Source organism: Eptatretus burgeri, chromosome 9 (assembly GCF_056783735.1).
Source record: "Eptatretus burgeri isolate ZD-2024b chromosome 9, Ebu_testis_v1, whole genome shotgun sequence".
NCBI classification, from domain to species: Eukaryota; Metazoa; Chordata; class Myxini; order Myxiniformes; family Myxinidae; genus Eptatretus; species Eptatretus burgeri.
This window is the reverse complement of record NC_140969.1, coordinates 30,819,603-30,833,299: the sequence shown is the minus strand read 5'-3', so window position 1 is coordinate 30,833,299 and position 13,697 is coordinate 30,819,603. Positions and strand designations below refer to the sequence as shown.

Below are 13,697 nucleotides of genomic sequence, written 5' to 3'. Positions count from 1 at the left end.
GGAAGCTTCCCAAAAAGGGACATGCCCTCTCGTTCCCCCCTCCCCGCGCCGTGCGGGGAAGAGGAAAGTCAGTTTTGGCTCGGGGCCAGGGAATTATTCCCCCAAAATCAGGCCCCCACCTTTTTCACCTTTGACCTCTGGCTCAAATCGCACCTCCCCCATGCCAAAGCATGGGCGGTTTGGGTGGGAGATCTTGGCAGGAGATATTCAAGCTGCCACTCCGCTCCGTTTCGTTTCATCCGTCTCGCGGAGATCGTGACCGCACGGTGCTCGTTGAATGGCGAGTGGCGAAGATGTGGAAGCGTAGTTGTGGAAGGTGGCGTCGTGTTGTCAACGGCGTGATTGTTGGCGTCATGTAGTGAATGGCGTGATCGTTGAGATGTTGGTTGTGGCAATGTTCGTTGTTGTTCTTGCACCAAATTAACCACAGCAAAATAAAAACGACTAACTGAAGAATCGCAGCCCGACTGGATCACATGTATCCCTCTATACCACGGGTTTGGGCTAACTACACATGAACTTACCGATATATCTCACCTGAGGACCCTTTATGGTGTAATGCGAATTTCCACAGCCATAACTATATATATATATATATATATATATATATATATATATATATATATATATATATATATATATATATATGCTATATATGCTATATAGTCCCACCTGCACTGTATTGTTTTGATATTAAAAATAAAATTTGTTTATTTTTATGTATATATTTTTGTTTTAATATATATATATATATATATATATATATATATATATATATATATATATATTGTTGTGGCTGTGGAAATTTGCAATACACCAGAAAGGTCCTCAGGTTAGATATATCGATAAGTTCATGTGTAGTTAGTCCACACCTGTTGTTTCGAGGGAATATCTGTGATTCATCCGGGCTGCGACGCTTTGAGTTCACCATTTTTCTAATGTCAGGTCAGGTCAGGTCAGATCTGTGACCTGCTACAGGTATCATGTAAACCTGTACTAACCTGTTCCATGGTCGGGTTGTCGGCGACTAAACAGTCTCCCCCACCAGGTTTTCTGGTGAGGAGGGTGTTTGGATAAGGACACCCAGCAGGATTAAAAACAAAACCTGTCAAAGGGCGGAGGAGCTCTTTGTGAGCCAACAGCCATCCATATCTAGTGCCCAACTGTGTCTGCGGACGTCCTCCTGCAGTTGGGTTTCTTTCATTAGGAGGTTGGTGGCAGGATTTGCACTCCGGCCACTGTAAAACCCTTCATTCCGCAAAACGCAAAAACGCAAAAAAATCTGAAAACCCACTCCGTGGGAGTACCTCCTGTGCAGCTTCCCTTCGCAGGGCAGCTCACCGGATGACGAGATTGGGGCAAAGTCTTCGGGACCCCCGATCTTTGATGATAGGAGGGAAACCACGGGGTAACATCCCTGGGTCAGATTGCGGGAGAGTGTGTCGGAGTGGTGCTGAGGTTTCGTCCACCAGACGGCGGTCTCCTTGGGTTAACCTGAGGCGGTCCCTTCGGGTGGGTGCCTGGAATGTCCTATCCCTAAGAGAGGATGATCACCTGTCTCTGTTATCATCTGAGCTCAAACGTTTGGACATCGGGATTGCAGCTCTCTCTGAGGTTCGGAGACCGGATTGCGGCGAGATAATGGTGGGTGGTTACACCTACTATTGGTCTGGTCGCTCTGATGGTTACCATACTCAAGGAGTTGCTGTAGCTGTGTCCAAACAGCTGACCCCAATGATAATTGAGGTAACACCGGTCAATATATTTATGAATTTCTAAATCGGATCCGACGAATGCATACAAACATTTCGGTCCTCAGACAGTTAGTTACATAAATGCATTTCCAGGATAGACCCATCCCCTTGTCTGGTGGGATTCTAACTTTGGTGCATTGGAGAAGGGTATAGAACAGATTCCCTTTCTTATGGGATGGCCATTTTCTCTTTAAAACACGTTCATGCATGGGAGAGATAGCCGTTAGCCCAACGGAGGCTCGTTCTATCCCTTTTCCATCGGGACACATTGGCTTGAAGGTGGACGATTTATTTACACTTTGGACTTGCACGACGTTTGATTTAGCACACCGTGGGCTTTTCCTGAATGGTTAGTCTTACGGTCAAATATGGCTGTGGATCATTTACCTCACCCACCTATCTTTCATTGACGTTCAACACCCACCTCTTTCACCGACGTTGACATCCACCTTTTTCCATCGACATTTAATTCCCCGTTTGGCAGATCTATGGAGGCTGGCTGGCTCTTGTTCATGTCAGGCTGAACGAGGAAGGAATGATCGTGAGATTGATGGCTGGAAGTGACATGCAGCGATGCACCAATCGGCATGGTGTTTTTGGCTAAAGTCTGCTTGAGGCTCCGCCCAGACTGGTCGCCTATGAAAAGGATGGGAGGACGGCTTTCCTGTCAGTTGGTTGGTGAGCTGGCAACAGTCAGTTGGTTGGTGAGCTGGCAACAGTCAGTTGGTTGGTGAGCTGGCAACAGTCAGTTGGTTGGTGAGCTGGCAACAGTCAGTTGGTTGGTGAGCTGGTGACAGACAGTTGGTTTGTGAGCTGGTGAGTTGGTGACAGTCTTACAGCCTTACAGTCCTGACAGTTGGTGAGGTTGTGAGTTGGTGAAAGCCTTACAGCCTTACATCTCTGACCGCTGGTGACAGTTGGTGAGCTGGTGAGTTGGTGACAGCCTTACAGCTGTCTGTTGGTTATGGCTCCTGATAGCTCCTGACGGTGGGTGACAGTTTGACCATTTCTGTTGGTTCTGCTTGGGACCTGCTCTTGGCGTACCTGATTCTTGGTATCCCTGGTTCTTGGGGGTGACGATGTGATGTTGATTGATGTTCGAGCCTGTTTGCAGGTGCATGCACGGCGAGGCAGGGCGCTGGCAGCGGACCAATGCACGCTCACACATTTTGGAACATTTTATTGGACGCACGACGACTTCTGCCTTGGTAAGCCAAGACCAGATTTCTTCCCCCTCTCCCCCCATGAATGATCTGCTGGATATCCTTGTCTCGTGTTTAATTGTTAAGTAAGTCAGAGTGATAAGTATCTGCTCTTTGTCTGTTTTTTCTATCAATCCCTGCCTAATTATTTTTGTTTGAGATAATTTTGATTGATTTGAATTCACCTATATTCACCACAACGAAATGAAAAGTTCTTCAGTTCATTAATTTTTTTCTTATTAATAAATTCCTTGTTGACATTTCAACCTATTCATGCTTGTCCTTTCCTTCCATTGATCCAGCATTGTCCGAACCGAGATAGACTAGGAGGTAATTCCCAAACTAATTAACCTGTCATAGTTGGCATGCCCCAATGGTAAACGCTTGGCCGCCCTAATTAAGATCTTATCAAGACAAGATTGGTGCATCGCCGAGGGTACGCACCCCAATCACGAAGACACGTGACCTCAAGTTAAAAGGCAAATTAAACGGTGAACACTGGAACTCATGGTTAACTGATTGGCGTTCATGGTTCATATATATATGAACTTTTTATAACTTTTGATGCACAAATGATTGAAACAAACTGTAATTTATCAAATTTTGTTTATGTTGTTATTAGTGTTGTTTTTTTCTGTTGTTGAATCCACAATTCCCCTAGATTTCTTGACGAGTTGAAATTTTCTGAGGAGGCACCTTCTACATCAGAGAAAGTCCTAAGTTTGACAGTTTCTATAATATATCCTATTTGGTTTCCGAACTATGACAATTCAATTGTTCACATATCACCCTGTACCAGCAAGAATAAGCTCCCTGCCACAATACTTCGAATGTGTGACGGTTCTTGAAAAATTTCTTTCCAGACAAGTGGATCAGTAGACTTGGACCAAATATTTGGCCACCTCATTCCTCTGACCTGTCTGCACTGGACTACATTTTATGAGTCTATGTAAAACTGTTGTTTAATCATCAAAACCACATTCTTTGGATGAACGTCAGGCTACGATGGAAATGCAATTCTTGAAATTGCTCAGTCGCTTCTGGAGAATGTTTTCAACAATTAAATCGTTTTTAACGATGTATTACGAAATATGACAGTTATGGTGATGCCTAAAATTTTGAACTGCATTTCGTAAAATCTTTCAGTATGCTTTCATGCACCATTTGGAGTTTGTTTCCATCGTGTGAACATCAAAAGTTATACAAGTTCATAGTTGCACAATAACTTTATGGACACCTTGTATACATTTTAACATACCTCTTTGAAATTAACTTTTTGAACATATTTTCTAAATCTTCTGCACAACCATTGATCTAAGAACATTTTGATCCCACTGAAATTTTCATGTGATGGATTGTTCAGCAAAGTAACTTACTTTGAGCTGTGTCCAGGTTGAAGAGTGCACGCAATAACCAACACACATAAGGCCAGCAACTCCATTGTGTCACGACCTAGTCGAAGAGACACGATGTATAAATACAGCTGCGGTCACTAATTTACCAGCAATTGGTACATATTGGATACATGCTGACTGTGTAGGAATCCAGAAATACAGATGGAATGCAGTGTTCTGCAATCCCAAAGGATGCAATGTTTGGCTCTTTGTTAATCAATTATTTTACTCCACCTCATTCCCTGCATATTGTGGACAAATCCAAATTATATTTTGAGAATGCTTTAAATTTTACAGGGACATTTGTTTATATTTAATAGCCAAGGCTCGTGGAAGCGCTATAACTCAGAACGGATCAGGATGCAATATGACAAAAGGAACAGCAAAAAGAGAAAGGGGAAACACCAACAGCAGGGCCAAGGGGAGAAAATAGACGAGACAGACAAACAATGTATGGGGGTACCAATAAAGGGTAGGGGGTAATGCAAGGGGTGGGTAAGATGGATAGAGAAACAATATTTTGGGGGTGGGGAGGTGGGGGTGGGGAGGTGGGGGTGGTTCCAAGGGCATCGATTCAAGCCAAAATGTGGGGGGGGGGGACAGGTAACTGTCCCCTTCTCCCAAGGTGTGCCCAGGCAATAGATCACCATGACAACTGCTCCCCATGAATAGATTATGCGACATGAACAATGGGCTGCAACGTTTTTTTCAGTTCCAGATATGGTATATTAATACATGTACACATACAGATACATATACTGTACTGTATTTATGCAAATAGAGTGTGGTGGTTCGGAACATTGGAAACCAACGTATTTGCCAACTCGTGGGGATCCAGTGCTGCCAACCGATCACTGTGGACGTGGCAAACGATGAGATGGTTCAGTCTTTGTTGACGCATCGTACTTCTCAGCCAGGTTTTCAGATGCCCGAGTGCGCTGAAGGAGTGCTCAGCCGAGCAGGAGCTTGCTGGGGAGATCATGAGCAATCGAAGCAACCGTTCAACCTGCGGGAACAATTGGCGCACCTCCTGTACCATCTTTTGGAAGATGGCTTGGTAATCCTGAATATAGGAACCAGTGTATTGCCTCTTGAAGAAGAGCAATTCTTCTTTCAGACTCTCTGACAATTCTGGATAAATGGTAATGGTGTCAGGGTCATACTCTCCAGAGAGCAACATCTTTGTGAGGTTGTAGAGGTGAAGTACGTAGTCATGTTCGACGTAGCTGAATCGAGCGCCGTGAAGTATTCTGCTCTATATGCGTCTTCAGCCGTCGAAAACTTGTGGGGTGGCGCCTCAGTATCCAGTCTACGAGGAGCTCTACTCTCCCTAGGAGGAGCGAAAGGGTCAATGCTGTGTTCTTCCATCTGTTTCTCCACGTGGACGAATGTCATGGAAGGCCTCATTGCTGTCAAGGTGCTGTATCTGCTCTTTTACACCCTCGCCCAACTGTAGCATACCCTCTACAGTCTGCGCTGGCACTTGCAGGGCTCTGTTAAACCCTTCCATGCACTGTAAGAGTGGTAGCGATGCATGCAGACCAAGCAAAACCTTCCCAGTTGCAAGGTTTCCACGAATGCCGCTTGCACGACAGCCAGTGTTCGAGCCGAACTCCGCGGAGGCCTTCTCGAGTGCATCCAAAATGTACCCGAAATTCTGGATTACTGCGTGAACATCAATCGCGTGAGTGAACCACCACGTAGGGCAAATTGGTTTCAGTCCGGTCGGTGAGGCAGAGATGGGGTCATCAGAGTGCAAATTGAGGGACAGGTATTTGAACTTTCCAGACTGCGAGTACAGTTTGCCAAGTTCCTGCACACAGTCGAGAGCAGGGGTCGGGAACGTTTTTGACTCAGAGAGCCATTAAAGCAAAATATTTGGAAATCTATTTCAGTGAGAGTCATATAATATATTTTCAGACTGAATTCAACTAAATGTGAGTATAATAAGCCTCTGAATTTATTCTTTTAAATAATGTTGTTATAATACTCACCATTAATGGGACTTCTGGTGCTGCATGGATTTGCTGATGGCTTTGTAGTCTGGTTGGTACTTGGTGAGGTTAAGCTTCATGCAAGCGTTGAGGCTTTCATCCGTTAGACGTGATCGTAGGTTGGACTTGATGTTTTTAAGATGTGAGAATGACTGCTCACATGCATACGTAGATCCAAACAAGGTCAATACAGCAATACTCACACACTGCAGTGTGAGGTATGTGACAGGAAGCGCGTTCCAAGTTTTGATAATCAGCTCGTCTTCGGGTTGAAGTTTTTTTCATTTCTGTCCACATGTGCTTGCTCGCCAACTCTGCTTTCTGTCGTGCGATTCTTTCCAAATCTTCATTCAGTGACTTGAACTTATTCACCCACATGTCTGAGGCCTTCAGGTCAGCCACTTCTGCTTCAAAATCTCTGACGGAGACACCAGGAATGTAACTCAGGTCGGCTGTGTTCAGTGAACACTCGTTTGGATGGGTGATGAACTTAAAAAGACGAGTGTGCTCACGAAATTCTCCAAAGCGTGCTTTTAATGACTGTAGGAGAGTGGATGTGAAGCCAGCTAACTGGTGGAGATCAAAGTTTTGAGTGGGCTCACTTGCTGTGCATGCATCTTTAAATTGTCTCAGTTTTTCAAAATGTAGTAAACGACCTGTTTCAAGATCCATGATAAAGAGCTCCAGCTTGTTTTCAAAAGCAAACACGGCTTGTTGAAGGGATAACACTGTATTTCCAATGCCTTGCATTTTCACGTTGAGCTCGTTCAGATGTTCAGTCATATCCACGAGATAGTAAAACTTGAGGAGCCACTCAGTTTCGGCTAGCTCAGGATGCTCAATCCCTTTCATTTCAAGGAAAGTCCGGATTTCGTTCAGGCAAGCCGCAAAACGGCTAAGCACCTTCCCTCTTGACAACCAACGCACATTGCTGTGCAAAAGCAGACCGTGATAGTTATTTCCAACTTCATCCAGCAGTGTTTTAAACTGGCGAGCATTTAAGGCTCGGGCAACAATAAAGTTGATCACACGAATGACCAGCGACATCACTTCGCCAAGCTGCCCATCACACATCTGAGCACAAAGTGCCTCCTGGTGTAGAATGCAATGGAAACTTAGGATGGGTCTATTTTCATGTTCACGGAGAAGCGCCACAAATCCTTTGTTTTTCCCCACCATACACGGAGCACCATCAGTACACACCGAGATAAGTTTATCCATTCGTAGATTTTTTTCTTGAGCGAACTCCATGAAAGACTTGAATAAATACTCACCTCTTGTGGACCCTTTTATTGGCAGAACAGCAAGACTTTCTTCGCGCAGTGTATCACCAGCAGCATATCTTGCAATCACACTGAACTGTGACAAATGGCTTACGTCTGTTGACTCATCCAAAGCCAGGGAAAAGAACGGCGCTGTATTTATGTCGTCCACTTGGTTTGCCATCATGATGGTAAGATCATGAACAGTTCTTGCCGACAGAGGAATGTCTTGTATCCGTTTGATTATCTTGTCTTTGTTCGGAAGATCATCAAAAAGTTCATTGGCGACATCCAGCATGAACGTTTTTGCATACTCGCCATCTGTGAATGGTTTTCCGTTCCTCACTATTGCTAAAGATCCAGCAAAGCTGGCGGAATTATAGTCACCTTGCCGGGTCCATACGCGGAGTTGCTGCTGGCTGGCTTGCACCCTGCTCAGTAGCTCTTGGCACGCTTTCTTTCTGCTGTCTCCCACAGGGTATTTTGATGCAAAGGTAGCATGGCGCGTGTCGAAGTGCCGCTTTATATTCGACCGTTTCATCGATGCAATTTTGTCATTGCAAATTAGACACACCACAGAACCTGCTCTCTCCACAAAGGCGAATTCTTCGGCCCATTCGTCCTGAAATGTACGATACTCCTCATTTTTTTTTCTTTTCGCCATCTTCTTCGTCGAAGGGTTAGCTTTGAGCAAATGAGAAAGAGGGAGATGTTGACCCAAGTGAGTCTGGCTGGCCTGCGCACGGGCTGACATACTCGAGAGGTGCGGCGCGGCCGGCTGGCCGACTCTGGGATGCTGTCGCCTCAGCGGTGGCGCGTGATTGGTCGAGATGAATTCCGTGACGCGTCTCGGCGGCGGCACGTCATTGGAGGAACCGTAATCACTACTCGCGTTGGCCGCATGACTGGATGAAACAAAAACTGCTTCAGACAATTCGGAGGTGTTTTTTCTTCTCTCCTTCTGCCAAGTTCAGCCCTGCACGTGAATGAAGCACGACACCATTCAAACTATAGGTAAAGCTTCTGCGAGAAATATTGGGCTTTCCAAGTTTCAAACTCCAATTTTATCTGCGAGCCAGATGCAATCATCAAAAGAGCCATACCAGGCTCGCGAGCCACACGTTCCCGACCCCTGGTCTAGAGCATCTCGAATGAAGTTCGCACTCGCCATCGCCTTTGAAGTGATCAGGTGAGTGATGTACGCGCCGCAGTGGACGTATTTCGCAAGTGGCTGAACCTTCTTCACTTCAGCTTGGCATCCGAGGTATGATCCTGACATATTGCTGGCTCCATTGTACGTTTGTCCACGGAGATTTGTAATAGACAGCTGTAGTCTCAGTCGCGCGTCTTTTAACATAGTAGCAACAGCAGCTCCCGTGGTAGCATTTATTTCTTAAAAGCCAATGAGATCCTCCTTAATGTCGAGGTCCAATCCCACGTATCTGATGCATATCGCCTCTTGCTCTATGCCACGGATATCTTGCTTTTCATCCACTATCACCGCGAATTGGACCGACTGCTCATTGATGTCTTGGCATATTTCTCTCAACGCAGCGTTTCTCATTATTAACAATATCTCGTTTTGAATTTCAACGCTTGTGTAATTTGTTGTTCATTTCAACCAGTTGGCCAGGTTTGTGTCATCTTCAGACCGTAGGCTCAGTAACTTCTTGAAGTTTCCCTCCGAGGCATCTTTACCTCTAATCGCACAACCTTCTTCTGCCAGGTATCTGAAGGAAGTGATAATCTTGACAAGAGCTTTCTGGGCAAGGATTTGATTGTCATTGATCTGAGTTTCTATCTGTGCACGCACGTCGGTCTGCTTGAGGGCGTTGATTTTCTCCACGGTGATAGCGTGCGGCTTGCTTTTCTGGTGAGCGTGGAATTTCTCTAAGGCCTTCTTCCAGTTCCAGAAACCACTCCTAATAAACGTGTCTTCGAAGCTACCTGAGCAAGCGTCGAACAGCTTCTTCCTACTTGCACTCACGCATGTATAGCACAAAACCTTACCGAGTCGCTCGTCGAAATGAAGCCATGAGAAGTCTTTGAACCATTTCACTTGAAATTTCAGCGTTCGGTTAGCCAGAGTCTGAGTTGGGATCGAATCCGGATCTGGTTGATGTGACTTGAGGAGTTCAGGACACTCATAATCATCATCACTCACGGAAACAGTTGCACCAACTGCTGAATCAGACGCCTCAATGGCGGGAGGCAAGGGGGGATCCGTCCAAACCTCGTCAGAAGGGTCTTTCGCCTTCACCTCTTTTGAAGGACGGAAAAAGTCCAGGATTTTGGAATTTTGCTTCTCCATGTTAGGCGTCTAATGACCTGTGCCCCGTTCTGTAGCGACGCAGGTTGTGACATCGCTGAGCCGAACGCATATGCTCAATGTAGGTACCTACTAGAAATTCCTAGTTTCGTTTTCAGCAGTGTACACTGTATGAGTGTGAGCGACAGAGCTGTCATCAGTGGGGTTTATCGCTGGGTACCAACAGCTATTGCTTGATTTTTTGCATTTTTCAAATAGGCATGGGACTTGAAATGTGGGGGGGGGGGACAGAATATACTCTGTCCCCCCTGGTAAAAAAGTGGGAGGGACATGTCCCCACCATCCCTCCCCCCCCCCCGGGATCGACACCCATGGGTGGTTCAATGGGTGTGGAAAACATCATGATTCTGGATGGGGACTATCTGAGAGGGTGGTGAAAAGCCGTCTTGAAGACCTGGATGGAAGAATGAGATTGAAGAGAATGTGGAAGTTGATTCCACATGCTACGGGTACTTTTTTCATCTGGTGGAACTTGGAGCCCATGGAATAATCAACAAAAGTTAATCTGGCAAAAAATACAAAGATTCCTCTAGATCTGGGGATATGATTATCATACTACAATATTATATCGTGTTACGAATGGTACCTATAACTTGATGAATCCAAACATTCATGTTTGCTCTGTGGAAGGCAAAAACCACACCTCGGGACAAACCCAGGGAACCAAAAAGTCCTGGAAGCTGAGGAATCAAAGTAGTGTGAAGCTGATGCATAGACCAATCAATGTACTCGGCAAGGTGCGGTTGTCGGGAAATAATTATAAAAGCCGTTTGAGGTGGTGGTGGGGGGTTAGCGTTTTAAAAATTGTTTTATAATAACATTATATTATGCTATTATCATTATTGTTGTTACTTTTGTTATTAGAAGCTCCCTTTTGTAAAACTCCCTTGGGGAGTAGGGCAAATGAAGTCGCAACAATCTCCATCATGTGACCCTTAGTCCTCCTGTCAAGTTCTGTTGAGATTGGATAAGTAACATCCGAATGCATCAGGGTCAGACAGACATACAGACACCAAATTGCATGTTCTAGTATGATGGATTCTAACTGTGCAAAATTGCTTCCTTGCTCTTCCCACCCCTTCTCTTTAATAAACCCTGTTTCTCACAATACTGGAGTGTTGGTCTGGTGTGTGGTCAGGAATTGAAAACAATACTCAATGGCGTGAGTAAAGCCACAAATGTTGGAAAATGGTGCAAAAAACCCTCCTTAGGAAGGTCCAATCACATTGGTTCATCAAGGGTCTCACTCAGCCCCAATCCTTTCGAACCGACAAACACATTGTAGGTGACAGACTTGTTGGAGTTCCTGTGCATCAAAATCCGAAGTCAAGATATTATCGGCTTTCACGGTGGACAATCTCGCAATATTGGTGACCATCAGGGTGGAAGATTTGACCTCGTCTACACCCGATCCACCGTGGGATTCAGAACCCGGTTCGAACAGTAACCGTAACAAGATGAAGCAATTTTGTCACACTGATCACTTTATGTCCTTCAATAAATACTCCATGCACGCAAAGTGAAAAGCAGAGTTAAGCAATTGGTTCATTTTATCTGTCTGTCTGTCTGTCTGTCTGTCTGTCTGTCTGTCTACAAACATCAGTTTTATGATCGAGGAACAACTTGATTTCAATTGAATGTTATATGTTGAACAGGAATCAGAACATGACTTGGAAAACGAAACTGTAGTTTCGTAGTACTTTGGCTCTGAATTTGACCCGATTTTTTCACTTCGCTATTGTCGTAACTTTTACTTGATGTACCATACTCTTAACAGAGCGTGGGTGCTGCCGAAGCAGCTTCCTGAGCAAGGGTTAGGCTCGGTGGTTTGCCATTGCCTTCTCAGAAGTAGTTTGGGAAGGAATTTGTAATTTGTTCATGGTTCCAGTGACAGCTCGCCTACTCTTTGTAAAGGAAGGACACTGGGAACTTTTACGTCCAGTTGTCCACCAACTAATTTCCGTATACAGATCTGGATCCGGACCGGAACCAAAATCGAATCAGTTAACACCAAGGTTAACATCTATGAGAGGGACGACACATACATTGATGATTCACCTAGTCTGTGAAACAACAGGATGACAGTTAACAGCTGGACCAAGATTCGAAACCAAGGAGAGATGGCTTGGAGATGAGTGTGCGTACATCTAGGCTATCCTGTCAGCCCAGGTCATAGCTTAAAGGTCCCATGACACTCAAAATTTTCTGGTTATTTATATATTAACTTGACCTTCCTTGTGAAGAAATCACCCATGTTTCTTTTTAAAAATCAACAATGGGATAATTAGAGCAATATTTCGAACATTTGTAGTGCTTTTCACAACTTGCTATGCCCCGCCCCTCAAAAAAGTTGAGTTCAGCAAACCGCAGGTCACGTGACCGTTGACGTCATCTCCAGAACTCGACTCGCTCAGAGTGGATTGACTAGACGTCGCGCGCCGTATAAAGTACGTACAAATGCATTGTGCACATGTGTTTGCTATCTCACTGATCGTCTTAATTCCTGTGATTGTTTCGCGGAAAAGAAATTCTGCTTCTGAGCCGAACGAAGCAGAACAATCACGAGGCAATTATTTATCCCTTTACTACCTTGTCGTAGTCGTGTACAAATCCAATACATGTATGCACAATAAAAGGCTATACCATGTGCACAAAATATTAAATGTGACTGTTGAACCTTTCCATTAAAAAAGAAACTTACATGGACATACAAGTAAAATACTAAAGATTAATATTGCATCATTTCAAGGCACAAGGAGATAATTTTAAAATCAAACAATGTGAAAAACCTGCACCCACATTTTGCAGCTTATTGAATTGTTCGTTGAAACCAGCCTGCTGGGCGAGGCTGCAATTCCATTCCACATACATGCAATTCCACAAAAAAACGATTCCACATACAGTACATGCAAGCACTCGTATATTCCACATATATGGCTGCGCTCGACATACATGGGTTTATTCTAAAGTGAAGGTACTGCTTCCATTGGCTTGCAATTCATTAACATTTAGCCAAAATGCTTTAATAAAGGAACAGGGAAAAATATGTTGGCACAACTATGAAAGACAAATTAATCTGTCCTATTACACGGCCTCATACGCATTGACTTATACATTGTGTGCATGCTAATACAGGTTACTTGTCAACTCCAGAGTCTGGACTAGTCCGATAAATCCGTCGTCCATCCGACTCGTCCGATAAATCTGACGTGGTGTAGCTTTTTTATTATTCTCTTTTCTTGATTGTTTTCTACTGGCGCTACATGACGACAGTAGGAATAAAATAAATAAAAATGCAACAGAACTTCAGATTTATCAGACTACTCTTGACAATTGTGTCGCAAGGTGTGTTCTGCACACAAGTTTTCATCGTATCCGGAGAGCGAGATTGCATTGTTTTATGCGCGGAGAGATATGGCCGATGACATGCGCCGGCCTTGTTTGTGATTCATTCGCCACGGTACAACATGTCCGCTGCGCTGGTCACGTCACCTCACTAAAATATTTCTGATATCGAGCAGTATGAAAGTAGAATTTACATTTTTGAATTATGAATAGGATTTAGTCTAACCAGTTGTTATTTCCAAGTCTTCCTTCGATGTCCTCCCGATCGTCATGAACTCCGGGAATTTCATCGCCAGTTTCCTCTGCTTGTCCTACTTCGGGCTCGAACTGGTAAGGCCGTATTTCATTTCCAGCTGCCTGAACTTCACCTCCCGCGACTACGTTATCCGACAATTCTCCATGTGATTCAGACCAAAA

At 44.6% G+C, this 13,697-nt stretch overlaps 1 protein-coding gene across 1 annotated transcript in view; it reads right to left on the bottom strand.

Annotated features, from left to right (window-relative positions):
* The window catches only part of LOC147019828 (complement C3-like), a 143,730-nt gene extending 139,303 nt beyond the window's left edge, over positions 1-4,427 (bottom strand). Inside the window, exon 1 of the mRNA XM_085894594.1 lies at positions 4,333-4,427. Within this exon, the coding sequence (XP_085750720.1) occupies positions 4,333-4,397 (65 nt within the window). The 5' untranslated portion in view covers positions 4,398-4,427. The remainder of the gene's footprint in view (positions 1-4,332) is intronic.
* Positions 4,428-13,697: the final 9,270 nt, after the last annotated feature.